Source organism: Carassius auratus, chromosome 25 (assembly GCF_003368295.1).
Source record: "Carassius auratus strain Wakin chromosome 25, ASM336829v1, whole genome shotgun sequence".
NCBI lineage: Eukaryota > Metazoa > Chordata > Actinopteri > Cypriniformes > Cyprinidae > Carassius > Carassius auratus.
Genome location: NC_039267.1, coordinates 1,315,158 through 1,333,132, shown reverse-complemented (window position 1 = coordinate 1,333,132; position 17,975 = coordinate 1,315,158). Strand labels below are relative to the sequence as shown.

The following is a 17,975-nucleotide window of genomic DNA, read 5'->3' as shown; positions in this document are numbered from 1 at the left end:
TGATCTCTCTTTCGAAACCAGAGTTTCTAGGGACAAAATGGCTCAATATGAGTGAAGCAAGAGCGATTCCCTTCTTGCCAGCCTGGCCTTAAACCTCATCTCTGCTGGCGGACCGCTTGTCGTCTTCAGCACTTCGGCAGATTGTGCAAGACCATCAGTTTCATGCTTTGGATGTATTTATGACCTCAGGAACTGTTTATTCTTTCCAGGGAATAATGCTGTGATATTACACTGGAGTTTATGGCTTCAAATGGCTTTCAGCAGCGGTTCATCGTCACTTAAGTTTGAATTTAAATGTTGTTGTTGTCTTTGTCACGGTTGGTAAGATAGTTTTTGTTCATAAAGGGTGCATTCAATTGATCAAAAACGCTATAACTTACAAAAAAAAACAGTGACGTTATGAAATATTCCCCCGATTTCACAGACAAGGCTTGAGCCTAGTCCAGATTTAAATGTAATTCTGAGCTGTTTCAACTTAAAGAAACTTGCCTTTGTTTGGTCTGAAGATGCATACCATTAATGTTTTTTTCTAAGGCATGTTAATAAATGTAAAATTTTAAACGTCTCGTATAATATAATATAATATAATAATATATAATATAATATAATATAATATAATATAAATGTTGTTTAATTTAAAAGCATATTTTGTATTGATATATTTATTATATTTACATGTAAGAGCATCAGAAAGCACAAAAATACAGAGCAAGGCTTGTCCAAAATGAATAAAGAAGTTTTATTTTATTTTATTTAATTTTATTTTATCATTCATTTTCATTTAATTTAATTTAATAATTTGCATTCATTTAACTTGAAATTAATTTAAATAAACATTTAATGATTGCATAAGCAATAATGATTTTAGTACTTTCCATTTCCAGAATATTGTGTAAAAATAGGTTATTTAATATATTTCTCCAGCAAGAATGACTGTATATCCATGCATATAACTTCCATTATATACACACTCCTAATGTTAAGCATGGCTCAGATCGTCTGCCTCGTTCCTATTTTCAATCGCTGTGTTTCTAAGAGAGGAAACCCTGACGGATCCAAGTACAGATGAGGACAAGCACGGCCTGCGAATGTGCTGCCAAGCTATTTCCAGAAGCGCCTGCTTTAGATAGTGAACATGAATTTCTGTCCCGTTTAATAACCAGATATGAACTTGAAATAGAAGGAGCTGTCTTTATGGGGTACAGTACAGAACGAAACCGATATTTAAAGCATACATCGATCTGGTTGGTCTGGAAATGCTTGTAGGAATGTGTGCTATTCTGGTTTCTCAGCATGAACTCAAACAGCGCTCTGTTTCTCCGTCTTGTAGGGTTTCTTCCGCCGGACCATTCGCCTCAAGCTGGAGTACGATAAATGTGAACGACGCTGTAAGATCCAAAAGAAGAACCGAAACAAGTGCCAATACTGTCGCTTTCAGAAGTGCCTGTCTGTGGGCATGTCCCACAACGGTGAGTGTGACCAGCACAAGCCCACTTCTGATGCTCCTTTCATTGATTTTCATTTCATTTATTTATTTTGACAAACACTAGGGTCATTTGGTTATTTTAATACCTGTCCGAATCCATTTCTCTCAGTTTATATGAACGGATCTATATCTATACATCTAAAGTTGTTACAGTTGTACTTCATGGTAATGTGCATTGGGATATTATTATAGTCTTAACAAATATAGCATTTTTTATTGCGTAAAAAATAATGCATTGCATTTTTTTTTTTTTGCAATTATTTATTTATGATATTAATAATATTTTTCTATTTATATTTTATATTAAGGTTTGCACAACGTATTTATAATTAAATTTTACTTTTATATGTTCTGTCTTCACATTAATTTTAGTTGAAGTTTTAGTCATTTTGTTTTGTGCTTTTGTTGTGTCTATTATTATTATTTTTTTGTCTAGAGTAATGTAATGTTTTAGTAATGTATGCATGCAAACGTGTTTTTTCCTGAAACGTGCATTTGTGTGTCATGCAGTGGAGGTTTTCAGGCTGGGACTGTAATCTTATTAGCGGTTAGAGATTATGGCGTCTGCATTAGGATTGTAATCAGGTTTTAAAGATGTCTGCATTTGCATGCACCATATACTACTTACAGTAGAGACCTAAAAAACTATTCAAAACACTAGTAACCACATAAAATCATTAGGAGCAACCCTTCGGCATCATAAAAGTTAGTTTTGCATTGGCTCCACTGGCTAAATCTAGTTTCTGATATGTTGTGTATTTATTCTGGTGCAGCTTCACACAATCGACAGTGTGCATGGGAGAAGAAATCAAAAGTATTTATTTCAAACAAAACCAGAAACACTTGTTAGGTGGAAAATTTATGGAAATACTATTTCAGAGAAACAAGAACAAAGTTTCTTTGCATTGGCGAAATGTTATTAGAATGGTTTGATGTCTCCACTTCACAAGTGTTGCTGGTTTTGTTTTAAATAAATCTAGTTTGTGAAATGCTGAAGCAATGTTTGATACCATAATACCGCTGCTCTGCCTGTCCAACGACACCATGAACACTGCATTTGAACACGGTCCAGATTGAAACTCATGTTACTCAACTCCTCTGGGCAAGCTCCTAAGGCACTAGACATCCTGATCTGACAAAATCTGTAAATAGTGGCCTTGGATTTCATCAAATATTAATCATCCATGGTCAGCAGCGCGTGTGCAAGAGAATCCGCAGGGAAGGTTTACATACACAGCTTACAGTCCACTTTTAGGTTATCCACACTTGCATCAAACTAACAATAGGGGTATTGAACAAAAGCATGGTGAACTTCATGCCAAGTAAGTCACACAGCAGGTTGTCAGTAATCAGGCAGATTATGAGCAACATTTATGTGATTTGAAATCTTGGAAGACTGTCAAGAACTAACCACAAATGATCATGTTAAATATTGTGACATACAGCCAAGTATGGTGACCCATACTCAGAATTCGTGCTCTGCGTTTAACCCATACAAAGTGCACACACACATACACACACACACACACACACACGTTAGTTTTTGTGTAAAGTGTGTTCATCCCATAGGTGTAATGGTTTTTATTCTGTACAAACTGTATATTCTATGGCCCTACACCAACCCTACACCTAACCCTAACCCTCACAGGAAACTTTGTGCATTTTTACTTTCTCAAAAAACCTTATTCTGTATGATTTATAAGTGTTTTGAAAAATGGGGACATGGGTTATGTCCTCATAAGTCACCCTCTCCTTGTAATACCTGTGTCATACCCATGTCATTATACACACACACACAGGTATTGCCAGCCCAAGACTCGAACCCACAACCTTAGTGTTAGGAGTCAACTCTCTAACCACTAAGCCACGTCTTCCACCATCTGGTTGTAGTCTCTAATTGAGGTTCTTGTTTGTATCTTGCGAACAGCCATTCGGTTTGGGCGAATGCCCCAGTCGGAGAAGCTGAGGTTGAAGGCGGAGATCCTAACAGGGGAACGAGAGGTCGCGGACCCTCAGGTGGCCGATCAGAAAACCCTGGCCAAGCAGATCTACGAGGCCTACCTGAAGAACTTCAACATGAACAAATCCAAAGCACGGACCATCCTGACGGGCAAGACAAGCACGCCGGTAACAGCATCCAGCCGTGTGCTTCATGCATGAGAGCTGATGTGTCTTTTTCTGCATCTATTTTGTCTTTAATTGTAGCAACATACTTGCAACAATTTAGCAACATCCTGGCTACAAACAAGAACACCTTAGTAAAGAAGTAGCAACCACTCAGGACACCTTAGCAGCATTTAGATTTTTATAAAAAATCGTAAAGCCAAGATCAGTTTGTTTTGATGAATATAATATTTTATTTCAGTTTGAGGACACAGGTTTGAATCCAACTCGACTCAGAGATTAGAGATTAGATTACTTACAAATTTTAGTCTTTTACTGATTTTAGATTACATGACATAAATTGTAGTTAGTTACATAATCCATTACATTACACAGTTTAGGTAATGAGATCGGACTACTTTTGGATTACTTTTAGATTAATTTTGATCTAACTGGTTCATCACATTGAGTTAAATAGGATAAACTTATACCAAGAGAAAGAAAACATATTAAATTCCTTGTAAGGAACCGCATGACATGCATTTAACATTATATTACATGAAGGTTTCGCAAACTGGGGTTTTTAAATTAACTAGTGCCGATTAATCACATTCAAAATAAATAAACACACATAGAGTATATATTTTGTTCTATTTATTTGTGTATATTTATATTCATATCATTTATATATAAATATATTTAATATATAAACAACATTTTATTTAAATATTTACATGCATGTGTGTGTATTTATATGCACATAATAAATATACACAGTACACACATTTATTATGTTAGCAAAAACTTTTATTTTGGATGCGTTTAATTAGTTTAATTAATAGTTTTACAACACTAAAATGAACTGCAGGGGGTTTGTGAGTTAAATGAAAAGCTAATAATTAATGCAATCATAAACATTTAAAATGTAAACAAATAATTTTTAAAATAAAAGCAATCAAAACAAAACACTTACTAAAAAAGATTAAATATTTTATTTATCTGCATGTCATGTGACCGGCATCAGAGAACCGTGGACATGCAAATGTGTGCAACATGCAAAGTGTAAAGAGATAATATAATTAGTATATAGTAGTATGTAATATAATAGTAATTTGTGCTTTTTAATGTGTTTGAAAAAAAAAAAGCCTTCCGGAGACATAAGAATACATGGTTAAATTAAGTGATAATTCAAATAAAAATAAGTTCATCAGTAGCTGGTGCACTTTTGAACATTTCCACAAAACTGGAAGACTTATGCTATTTTTAGAAAGGAAAATTTAAAAGATGAAAAAGAAGAATTACAAAGAATCAATTCATTTTGAATAATTTATTGCTATTGCGTAAATATGTAATCATGTAATACATAAAAAGTAAATGTAGTCCGATTACTATGGAAGCATATGGGCAGCAATATTCAATTTGGGATGTAATATGTAAAATGACAATGCATGTCTGTATTTAAATTTACATTTTCCAATACATTTGTGCAACGTTTGGTGCAAAATGAAAATGAAAATTAAATTACCGTATGTATTTTCCGGACTATAAGTCGCACTTTTTTCATAGTTTGGCTGGTGCTGGTCAGGTGCGACTTATTTATCAAAATTAATTTGACATGAACCAAGAGAAAACATTACCGTCTATAGCCGCCAGAGGGCGCTCAATGCTGCTCATTGCTCCTGTAGTCTACCCCTAATAAACATAGAGCGCCCTCTCGCGGCTGGAGACGGTAATGTTTTCTCTTGGTTCTTGGTTCTAAATAAATGCGACTTATAGTCCAGTGCTACTTATATATGTTTTTTTTTCCTCATCATGACGTATTGTTGGACTAATGAGACTTATACTCAGGTGTGACTGTCCGAAAAATACGGTAATTTAATTTTCATTTTAATTTTGAACCAAACGTTGCACAAATGTATTGGAAAATGTAAATGTAAATACAGAAATGCATTGTCATTTTACATATTGCATTGACATTTTGCATATTACATCCCAAATTGAATATTGCTACCCATATGCTTCCATAGATAACAAGTATTTTGAAATGTAATCTAATTACAAGTACTTCCAGATTACATGTAATCTGTTACTAGTTGCATCATCAGATCTCCATCATGTTCATGACGCTCTACACCTTCTTATGAAGCACAAGCAAAGCCCATTGATAAAGCAGAACTCTTTATTAACGAAGCTCGATATGACACAGGGCTCATGGGACGGGGCTCTGGAGTTTGGGTGTGGATGAGTGAGTGTCAGACGTGTTTCCCCACACACATCTGTAACACTAGCTCGATTGTTGGCTGTGCTCTTGGGCCTGAGCTCCGCGGGACACGGCCCAGCTGTTGGGAGTTAGAGCAGCTGATTTAAGACGAGGCTTTCATCTCTCACAGTACGCTTGTTCTCTCACGGCCCACAAACCAGCCTCTCGGGGGGTCGTGCTGACCTCTCTTCCAGAGGCGGGGGAACGCTGAATTATATATATATATATATATATATATATATATATATATATATATATATATATATATATATATATATATATATATATATATATATGTGTGTGTGTGTGTGTGTGTGTGTGTGTGTGTGTGTATTTATTTATATATATTAGGTCTGTCAGTTTAACACGTTAATTAGTTATATAAAAAAAACACAATTAAAATATTTTAACGCAGCTAATTTTTGAAAATAGTCTTGACCTTGTTCTCTCTCTAAACAGTATATAGCCAGTATTTTAATCTGTTACAAATACTTTTTCTACTTATTATTCTTTTTTTTTTCTTTTTTTTTTTAGATTATTGAAATGGAATGTTGGGAGAACTGCTTAAATAAAATAAAATAAAATAAAATAAAATAAAATAAAATAATAATATTTTTTAATTATATTGAATTAATTTGTATTTTTTTGCCCACCTGTCTCCCTTTACTCTAGATATTGTCATCTGCCATTGAAAAACCAATCGACCCCTACACAGCGGTTTATTCTAAATGTGATCTTCACGCTTCGCTCTCATTGTGTTGTAGCCTTTTGTCATCCACGACATGGAGACGCTGCAGCTGGCCGAACAGACTCTTGTGGCCAAGATGGTGGGCTCTTCTGGGGCTCTGCTGAATAAAGATGCAGAAGTTCGAATATTCCACTGCTGTCAGTGCACTTCGGTCGAGACGGTGACCGAACTGACTGAGTTCGCCAAGTCTGTGCCAGGCTTCTCAAACCTGGATTTAAATGACCAGGTTAGTGCCAAAAACTTCAGATATGCTCATATTGCATAAACAACTTCACCGAATGCAGCCTGTTTTCTTCTGACAGGTGACATTATTAAAGTACGGCGTCCATGAGGCGCTCTTCGCCATGTTGGCATCATGCATGAATAAAGACGGTCTGCTGGTGGCGCACGGCAGCGGCTTCATCACCAGAGAGTTCCTGAAGAGCTTACGACGGCCGTTCAGTCAAATGATGGAGCCCAAGTTTCAGTTTGCAATGAAGTTTAACTCCCTCGAGCTGGACGATAGTGACCTCGCACTGTTTGTTGCTGCCATCATCTGCTGTGGAGGTATATTGGTTTAATATTTAATTCAAATAAAATGTTTATATATTGTATTACATTATATTATTGAATAAGAATATTATTATATTATTATAAATAGTATTATCATATTATTATTAATAAAATGCTAAGATATTTTTATGAAATGTTTTTTTTGTTCACTTTTATATATATTCATATATATATATATATATATATATATATATATATATATATATATATATATATATATATATATATAATTCAGTCATTCATTATTTATGTAATATTTATAGATCGATACTTTTACTAATATATATATTTTCATTATATTATAATTTTTAGGTGCTTATTCTATTGTATGATTTTGAAAGTTTCATATATATATATATATATATATAGATATATATATATATAGATATATATATATATATATATAAAACACATTTTTTGTTTTTATATATTATATAATTAATAATTATTACATATTTATATATATATATATAAAAAAGTTTTCAGCTGTGATATATATTTAATTCATTCATTTACACATATATATATATATTTCTATGTATATTTCTAGTAGATAGATAGATAGATAGATTAAAAAAATAATAATAAATTTAAATTTGATGTCATATTTAATTAATAATGTAATACATTTATATATTGTACTAAAAATCTAATCTAATTTGTATGATTAAATTTGTATAATTTCATATTGGCTTACAAAGCGCAACCGTTAGATGGAATCCGTGCTGTTTTTTTTTTCTTTTTTTTTTTTTTTCTAATGGACATTTTTTTAAAGTACAGTAAAAGTACAGTACAGACCTGCCACTAGAGGGCGCACTGCCAAAACAATAAAAATTGCTTTGTTTGATGACGCTAATAAGGAGCATGAAATAATGGGATTTGTTGTCTTCTACCCAACCGCTGACGGCCATCAATTAGACGGAAAGATAAATCACAGATTTAACGCGATCTCAACGATTTGCGAGAGTCGATTACATACAAAGTCAATGCAAAGACACGATCAGACTTTGAATCAGACGCGTCCTCGCACGGGTGTAGAGACGCGATGCCCCGCGTTTGGCGTGTATACCCCATAATACTAATCTTGTTGATCGTTATAATAGCATACGTTTTCTGTAAAGATACAAATCAAAACAACTCACCTGTCGAGTAAAACACAAGAGAGATTGGCATCTCTTTCTAGTTGAAGTTTGTCGGGAAGCTACTTCCGCATTTGTCCACGACACTGTTGTCATCATGTGGTTTCTACGTCAGTAAAGGCGGAAATAAAGGATAAATAACGTCATTGACAGGCGACTGCCCCGTGTCACTGTCTAGAATGGGAATTTTCTCATGATTTACAAGTAGTTGAAAACATTAGTTCTCAGCTGGACAAAATATATAACACTACCCTAGTGGTTTTTGGATATTTTGCTGAAAATATCTTAGAAATTGTACCTTTAACAAGAGCAGATCAGCTTTTGCATGCCAGTGTTGTTTATTTTAGACTCATGCTCTTCCCCGTCTCGTGTTCAGATCGTCCAGGCCTGGTGAACGTCCCGCACATCGAGCGAATGCAGGAGAGCATCGTAAACGTGCTTCATCTGCACCTCAAGAGCAACCATCCCGACAACGAGTTCCTCTTCCCCAAACTCCTGCAGAAACTAGTGGACCTGCGGCAGCTGGTGACGGAGCACGCTCAGCTCGTGCAGGAGATCAAGAAGACAGAAGACACTTCGCTGCATCCCTTACTGCAGGAGATTTACAGAGACATGTACTGAGTCGCCTTTGGCTCATAAAAACAAGCTCAAAACAAGTCTCCTCGTACAGCTACACTGTGATCTTTTATTAAGGGCGTCATATGAACCACTATTTTTGGGATTACTGGATGAAAACGCCAGGAACATCAGGGCTCTTCATTACCGTCGAGTTAAACAATGCTTTCTACGGTTATTGGTTTAGAGAGAAGAGAACAAGACAATGCAAATTAAAATGCATCCTGTGGTTTTTAATATTTTTGGAAATTTTATAAATGTTTACTGGTCCCTTGGGCCAGAAACTGTGAATAGAAACCCTAAAATCCAACTTATTCATACAGCAATATTATTTCTTTATATAGACATGGTAACTTTTGATAGTGTATGCTTTAAACATGTAGGGTTCACCCAAGTGACTTCGACATAGATCTGCTGTAAATAGTGAAACTGATCGTTTAATAAAGCTTCAGGGATTATGCTTCATGGTTCACGTTGTTATGAACACAAGTGCTCCAGGTTGTGCAGTTTTACAGTAATCTACTGTTTAAATGGGCTAAAGGAGCGAGGAAACGCTTAATAAGTGAAGCCTGTTACTGCATTTAAACTGCAAGCGTCACACACGAAAAATATAGTTGAAATGCACCGTTGCAATTCTGCAATGTTCGTTTTTTGAAGCAATATTTGAGCGAACCATGCTCGCACAGGTGTCTGTTGGGCTTGATGCAAGTCGAACACAGATTTGTACTGAATTTCGAGGTTTGAGCTTCATTCTGTGTAGAGTTTGCATGCTCTTCCCAATGTAAATTTTGTTTATTGACAATAACAGTTCTCAGAGAGCCCTTTCTGATAAACATTTTATACTATATATCCATTCTTAAAGGAAATATTCAGTGCAGTGTCCCAGAAATCAATGCACGCAAATGCATTTGCACTGCAGCGATGCACTGCTGTTCACACGCTGCAGATGCAACGTGTAGCAATCAGCAATCTGTCACTCTTCTCCGTTCTTGATGTTTCCTCAGAACCACAGTGCCTAGTCTCAAATCTTGGAGAAAAACATCTTATTGTTTTTTAATTCCCTATATAAACCAGGAACAGAAGCTAATTAACGTAAAATCTATGTGCAGTTATCTACGTTAAAAAGTTGTTGCGTAAGGGCCGTTCACACAGAACTCATTTCTTTTTGCATTATACTGTGATGCTTTTCTGTTATTTTCCGATGTAATCATGCGCTAGACAGACATGTTTGACCACTGTACTCGCATGTTTTACAGCTACTCTCTCATGAAACTGCACTCATGTTAAAACAATGTTTTGAGACCTTTCGTTTTTGTTTTTTTCCTATTCTACTGCACCGTGTCTCACATTTATAACTCAAAAACCTACTCAGTGAACCGGCCTTAAGAGTGTAATAATATAGGGGCGTTTGATTGATTAGATTGTGTAAGATTCATTTTGAGATTGTTTAAAGAGCCATTTTAAAATTAAGCTAAAAAATGGGTTCCTAGAAATAATATGGAGCCTTTAAAGGGACATGGCAATGAAAAGTAACATGGGATAAAATATTTGGTTGTAAAAATATTTGTTTTGTTTGTTAATTTTCAGTTAACCTGAGAGATTTTGAGTTTGATTACAAAAATATTTGTTTATAAAAAAAAAAAAATGTTATTAATTATTAGTTAACCTGAGAGATTTTGTTTTTTATTACAAAAATATTTGTTTGTAAAAAAAAAATTGTTTGATAATTACTATTTTTACATTTGCTCATAAAACATTTGAGAATGCTTGCTAAAGTATCGTTTTCTTTCGCAAAATATTGCAAAGGGAAATGCAAATATTTAGTGAGAACACAAATGTTTTTAGATTTTAAATAGTGAATGCAATACTTTTTTAGCGAATGCAAATCTTTTTTAATTGAACGCAAATGTTTTGTGAGCAAACGCAAAGTTTCTCTGGGGAACGCAGTACTTTTGCAAGAAAATACAAATTTTTGCGGGTGAACGTAAAGTCTCTTGGGGCAACAATATTTTTGAAAGCAAAAAATTTTGAGGGGGAACCCAATACTTTTACAAATGACTTTAGCGACTGTAGAGTTTCCTGAGAGAATGCAAATGTTTTGTGGGTGAGCGTAAGTGTTTTATGCAAATGTTTTGCGAAAATATGTTCGCAAGAAAGTTTCTCAGGTTTGTGAGTGTCCGCAGAGTTTCTTGAGGGAACATAATAGTTTTGCAAGAGAACAATTATTTTCCAGGTGAACGCAAAGCTACTCGGGGATCTCGATATTTTTGCGAGAGAAGGCAAAAGCATTTGTCATCCCATCAAATTTTTTCCCCATCACCATGTCCCCCTAGTGGCTTCGTAAACATCTTCAGTTAGTTTCTTGTGAATGTTTTGTTTTCCATGTCACCAGCTTTACTTTTCCGAAGTTGTGAACAATTACTAGCAAGAACTAATTATTGTCTATTTTCACTTCAAACCTTTTTTTTTTTTTTTTTTGCATTAGAAAATGATTGATAAAATGATTTATAGTAAGTACTCTGAAAACACATCTTGGATTGCAACCTTGTAAAGCAAGTGATTCATTTTAAAAATGCTCATCAACAGTCACCAAAAAAATTATGACATATTCAAAACAAATAACTTTAGGTCATGTTGCCGCTGCAAATTGTTGATACCCTCAACATCCCGTGTCACATTTATACGATGCATGTGTACATGTGAACCCACGTTCCTGAAAAGCGATGCACTTAAACAGTAAGGTTATGTTTGTAACTGGAAATGCTGAAGCTTTGCAACCCTGTAAATAGCAAACGCTTGATCAAGACATCGTTTTGATAAATGCTTTTTAACGGCTAGGACATTGTATGCATCTAGGTATTATGCACTACCGCCTTTTTCTACTAAAACAAAGGTATCTTTATTAATATATAGCGGATGTTGTGAAATGAACGTTTTATGCAGTGCAGTGTAAATATGGGGGAAGATTTGTCATGCAACGACATGGGAATTAATGTTGTATATTCCACATTCCTTTTTAATTCAGCGTGAGGACCTGCACATTTCCACCTTGAATGGAAAGATGATTGGAGTGGCTTATAATCCTGAAGATTTCATTATGTTATGGGAGTTTTACTAATGGTGAATAGTCCATTTTTACTTCATCCCGACTGTTTTCTCATGACTAGTGTGACATGTGATCTTTTTGTTGAAGCTTGTTTCTGTCATGGGATAAAATAGGGTAATTGCAACAATTCTGAAAGAATTAATGAGACACTTGGCCTATTACATATAAATATATATATATATATAATTAAAAAACTGGAAACCGTATCAAAATCAAGTGAAGTATTTGAGTGTCACTTGGTGACTATTTTTGGTACAATCTTGATTTTTGCTATATAAACTTAAAATTTGGTACATAACATAGTTAGACATACGCCTCTTGACTTTATAGTAATTTTAGATTTCAAAATATTGGTGAAATATTTTTATATCATTTGTTAAGTACAGCACATGTTCTTAACAGATCACCAACCTTTGGTCTTCAAACCTTGCAAGATATATACTCAGTATTCAGAGACAAAGAGTCCAAATTGCGAGATGTAGAGGAAAAAGAAAGTCAGAATTATAAAAAAAAAAAGTCAAAATGTGAGAAAAAAAATTGCAATTCCTTTTTTTGTGTGTGTGTGGTGGAAACAAGCTTCCATATTTTTGCCATAAAATCAATTTCTGATCTCGGGGTGTTTGGGATCCTCTCCTACTTACTGTACTGTGCTCCATGAGATCTCAGGTAAAGAACAGAGGTACTGATGATATCCATCATTCCCAACTGCCTGAAGCCAAATGGTTTGTAAAACCAGCGATATTTTCACTCTCCATTGTCGTTGAAAAATGCACTCCCTGCTTCATACGGTCATTTTTCAGAAATTAGTAATTTACATTCTTGTTTGTGTCTTGTTTTTATTTTCACAAGTTCAGATGCTTACATGAATGTGGTTTGATGTGTAAATGTGTAGCAGAACATTGTGCTTTTGCTATACTTTGTACTGAATTCATCCTCCGCCTTGTTCACTTGCTAGTGCACTTGAGTTCAGTAGCTTACTACGTACTGAATCCTACTGTAGTCACACTGGAAACACAGTGTGCTGGTGTAGATTGCAGATGTAGTGGTCATGTGCATACTATTTCTGCAGTAGTATGCTACTCTGATTTGTCTTTTCTAGTGCCTTAGATCCAAATTGTAAGAAATTGTGAGGAAGTGTTATGGCATGGATGAACAAATTTCACTTTAGAGTAAAAATCTGCAATGTTTCAAATCAAATAAAAGTGTCATTATAATCCATGGTCAAGTTCACAATGTTCCCAAGATTTTTGTTTTTTTTGTGTCCTGTAATATTTGCTGATTGAGAAACTGTATGCATAAAGTATTGTTTGTTAGTTTTTTCGGATTAAAATGAAATGTTTGATTGTCTGCAGCTTTGCTTTTCTAACTAGTGCTTGGTGTTTTTTATATAGAGGGGATTTTAACAACGTGATATCAGGGAATTGTCTCGGTCACAGTAAAGTCAAGTACTGTTCTGCCTCTGACAGCGTCATTTCTAATAAATGCTTGATTTTAAGAAGCTTGTTGATACAGATCTGTGACTTTACACTAGCTGCTTATTAATATACTGCTGCAAAAAGACCTCAGTGGTGGTGTTTTTGCTGTACATTGGTTTAAATGTTTGACATCTGTATATCTAGTCCCGTCTCCAAATAAAAGACTTCTTTATTAAACTCAAATGCAGAAATGTGTCTTTAATATACAAAGTCTGAGTAATTTGGAAAAAGACACCAACCAAATACTAATTTCACAGAAGTAGACTCGTTGTATAGCACCATCAAGTGGTGTACGGTCCAAAATATTCATGCATTGTATATTTTTATAATTTTGTCATTATTTAGTAAAACAATTTATTCATTAGATCATACTTTTTAGAATCCATTTAATCATCTAAAATAGTTTACTATAAAGGTATTACTTTTTTTTTAAAAGAGGTCATGACCTGCCTTTGTTTTTTTTTATTTTGTACTGTTTTCTGACGCCCACTTATAATGTTTTTTATAGCAAAAAAAATATTTTTTTTTATTTTTTTATTTAGAAGTAATAAGCTATTTTCTGTCCTGTGAATCACAGCACTTGTATACTGTTGCTCTCTCCATGGTCTGACTTTAGTTTCTCTTTGGTTTCTCCTTTAATGACTCGTTTAATAGTTAAATAAGTAATCGGCACAGTTAGAAATAGTTCATCAGCGTTTCAAAGAAATAGCGCAAAGTCAGAGGGCACAAGTTACTTTTCTCAGCGCCGGTCAGTCGTTTGTTATTACAGAAATAGTTTTTTATATCACTAAATATCACTAAAACAGATCACTATAATTACAAAAAAAGGAACAAATCAAATAAGAACATAAATGCAATAATCAATAAAAAATAATAACGTAAAAAGTTTTAAAAGAACACTACGTTGTCTGGCGTGAGTCCACGACTGAGGTAAAATGTTCGTAACTGGAGTAGACTCTGCTGCAAAGTCCTTTTGAGGTCGACATCATTCTCACAGGGCAAAAAGTCTTCTTCCTGTATTTTTTGTGTCCCTGAGTCGGTTGGCTGCACAGAGTGCAAACAGGTAGTTTTTGTACACTTGACTTCTTAATTTCAACATCTGTAAGACTGCCTGTATGTTTGCGTTCATACAGTGTAGCCCTGGCCCAGGCTGAACGGCTGGCAATACTCTGTGATACTGGTGCTGAGTTGGTGGAAGTAGCTTGTGTGGCAGATGAAGCGATTTTAGCTAGAGGTTTGATGATGATGGAAGAGACAGGCGTTTTCAGTAGACAGTAGGCAGTAGGAAGTGGGGAATTGGCACAGACTCACTGTGTTTTAATGGCAGCAGAGTCTTTAAAACTGGCATCGCAGTCTCCATCCCTCATTTTAAAACCTCGGTCCCTGCTTTGCTTGAAATGTGTTCAAGCTTCACCTGTGGGAGGTCAGGTGGAGAGAGAACGGACGGCTGGCATGCAGCTAGAGGAAGCTCTTTTGAAGAGATTGACGTGGTCTTCAGCACGGTAGCAGATGGCGGTTTAGTCGACCGCAGGTTGACGAGTCTCTCATGACGGCGGATGAAATCACAGAGTGTTCTGGTGTCGATATTTGCCAAAGGTATTCCCAGTTCGCTCAGAACTGGATCGTCTACTAAAACGCGATGCTGAAGGCTCTCATATGCTTTTGCGATGGTGGTTTTTACAGGGTTTGCTGGAGTACTGTGCGGTGACCCCAACCAGAGAAGTTTCATTAGTGTGTACATCAGCCTGTTCTCTCGCTGGGCCAGTGCAAGATCGCAACAGTAAAGCGCATTACCCCAGTGTGTTTTGTAGAGCTGGTGAAACTTGTGTGGTTGTTTATCGTGTTCCTCTACAGCACTCCATGCTTCGATGAGTCTGTTCCTCTGTTCTGTTGTTAGACTCAGCTTGTCCTCAGTCAGACCAGTCTCCACCAGCAGGGAACAGAAGTTTTCCAGCTGTCGGAGCCAGGAAGCGGCTTGGAACTACAAACATCCTCCTGTTGGAAGAGTTTACAAAAATCGTATATTTTTAAATTAAGTTAAAATGGGCTGTGCAAATTGGCCAATTTTATATGCAATTTTATGCATTTTACAACGCATATTTCTACATATGGCCAGATAACGATAACGTTCCGATAATATCATGCATCACTACTTTTAATAATCAATGATTGGAGGTTGTGTAAAATAATGTCATCTCATTGTACCCAGCAAGGTTATTTTCGTAAACGAAAACTAAAACTGAGACGAAGACTAAATTAAAAAAAAAAAACTAAACAAAACAAAACAGTTATTGAAAAGCTAACTGAAATTAAATAATAGTTATCAAAATAAATAATCGTTTCCCCATGGCAGAATTTGTTTTTTTTAGCTTTGTGGCCGAAATACCTGTAAATGGGGCATCATGCACGTGACGTTATCTGACGAAGAGATGCTAAGCAGTTTAAAAATCAATCACGATCACAATATTTTCCGCAGCAATACTGTATCGATACAAGGACGTCAAATATCAATCTTTTATTCTACTATTTGGTCTGGATCTGGGTCACCTTAAGCATGCAAGTAACTTACAACAATAAAGATGGCGGCATCACAGAAACTTATCAGGAAAGCCCTGTCCGCAAATTAAATCGGATGTAAGACTATGTTTTATTTATTTTAAATTTAACAGTAATTGACTTTAAAATGCCCCAATCGTTGAAGAGTCTGCACAACTTTTTTGTTTTCTAGTTGCATTGTTCAAAACACCTGTAGTAGCACAGCAGTGCATACCTGTTTACATTTAATTAAAGTGGACTAGACTGTAATAGAAATAGTTGAGTCTGCCAGGTGCATGCAACATTTATACGACAGGCTTTCATGAAAGTGTTGGTCACTTTGTCTGCTTGGCAATCCCATTTTGCACTGCAGCAATAACATTTAACTGAGAAATTTTAATTTTTAAGTTTAAACAGATGTTGCCAAAGTTTTAATTTGGGAACATAATTAGAAGTTGGAAAAAGGTAACAAATTGCAATATATCGCAGAGTATCTAAATAAATGTAAAATTTTATCGTGACACAAGTATCGTGATAATATTGTATTGTGGGGCCTCTGGTGATTTCCCCCCCCTTGCTAATTTTAAAATGATATTAAAGTGAAAAATAATAATAATAAAATAAAAAAAGCAAAACTACAGTAACTTTGGTACCCAGTTTTTGCTAATTCTTGCTGATTGTTTACAGTGTATATGAAAGTTACTCCTCAAATTTGCACAAAGCGTCATTGGGCTTTTGGGAAAAAGTTGAATAAACTATACTATATCTTATGATATCATCTATATCTTAAGTCTTTAAAGCCCTTCATATAATGTTTGTCACATTTAGAACAAACATTTTTCAGATCTATGTTTTATATAAAATTGATTTACCGCATAACCCAATTTCACTCTAAACACTAGGGGTGCAATGGTTCAAATTTCTCAGGGTTCGGTTTGTACCATGGTTTTAAGAGTCACTATTTGTGTTAAATAAAAATAAAAAACCTATTTCTTTCAAATAAAAATGAGAACAAAATAATCTTACTACAAGCTAAAGCACAAACAAATACAATAGTGCATACACAAAAAAATAAAATAAACCGTGCTTTCAGGTATTTCAGGTAGATCTTTAGGTAGATTTTTAGGTACAGAAATCAAATGTACAATAACATTGCATATTTTACCATGAATTAAAGGTTATTTCCTTATTAAAGTAACTTTTCAATAAAGAGCAGTGAGTGATTTCCTTGTCTTTTGTTGTTTAATATTCAAAAACTGCTGTCACTTTAAGATAATGCACTGATACTGTGTTAAACCAACTATGTCTGCTAGGATACTCACCAAGACATAATTTTTGTATGAATTTGTCTATTCAAGCTAAACACTTGAAAACTAACACAATATCTTCACGCATTCTGAAACACGGGTTTCCCTCTTCACAGGACGCACACAAAAATTTTCTCACTATGCACATGAGTTGTCAGTAACGTCTCCTTGTTCATGAATGTTTAAAATGGAAAGGATTACACGAGTTTAGTTTAAAAACAGATAGCAATGTGCTGTTCAGGTCTCACCTGTGCATGCACGCTATAATGACGGCATAAATCATATTCCAGCATATGGCACACACGTTGAACAAAGAGTGACTGTTCCATGTTTTTTGTTTTATGTTAATGTAGTCTAGGCAGAATTTCTGAAAATGTGCTTATTTAAAGTGCTGGAGGCATTTTGTGATTATTTATATTATACTACATTTCTAGTGGTGTTAAAGGGGGGGTGAAATGCTATTTCATGCATACTCGCGCTCCCGTATAGCAGAGCACTGAGAGCACAACAGACGTTCACTGATCAGAGCGAGAGCGTCGCGAAATGTCACAAAAGGAGTGTGTTTTTGGTTGCCAGGGCAAGACCACCCTGCACAGATTACCAAAAGAGAAACAGCATTAAGGGACCAGTGGATGGAGTTTATTTTTAC

The 17,975-nt window shown here is 35.1% G+C and overlaps 1 protein-coding gene across 1 annotated transcript; it reads left to right on the top strand.

Annotated features, from left to right (window-relative positions):
* The first annotated feature begins 1,334 nt into the window (after positions 1 to 1,334).
* Positions 1,335 to 10,307, top strand: LOC113042951 (peroxisome proliferator-activated receptor alpha-like). The gene is made up of 5 exons (XM_026201977.1): positions 1,335 to 1,469; positions 3,414 to 3,613; positions 6,614 to 6,823; positions 6,900 to 7,143; positions 8,665 to 10,307. The coding sequence occupies exons 1-5, from the start codon at positions 1,457 to 1,459 to the stop codon at positions 8,907 to 8,909; spliced, it is 912 nt and encodes a 303-aa protein (XP_026057762.1). The 5' UTR covers positions 1,335 to 1,456; the 3' UTR covers positions 8,910 to 10,307.
* Positions 10,308 to 17,975: the final 7,668 nt, after the last annotated feature.

What these genes read in the sequence shown, in the direction of transcription:
- LOC113042951 (XM_026201977.1), top strand. An exon ending in CGGGCAAGACAAGCACGCCG is followed by an intron (nt 3,614 to 6,613) that starts GTAACAGCATCC and finishes ATTGTGTTGTAG; the next exon opens with CCTTTTGTCATCCACGACAT. An exon ending in TGCCATCATCTGCTGTGGAG is followed by an intron (nt 7,144 to 8,664) that starts GTATATTGGTTT and finishes TCTCGTGTTCAG; the next exon opens with ATCGTCCAGGCCTGGTGAAC.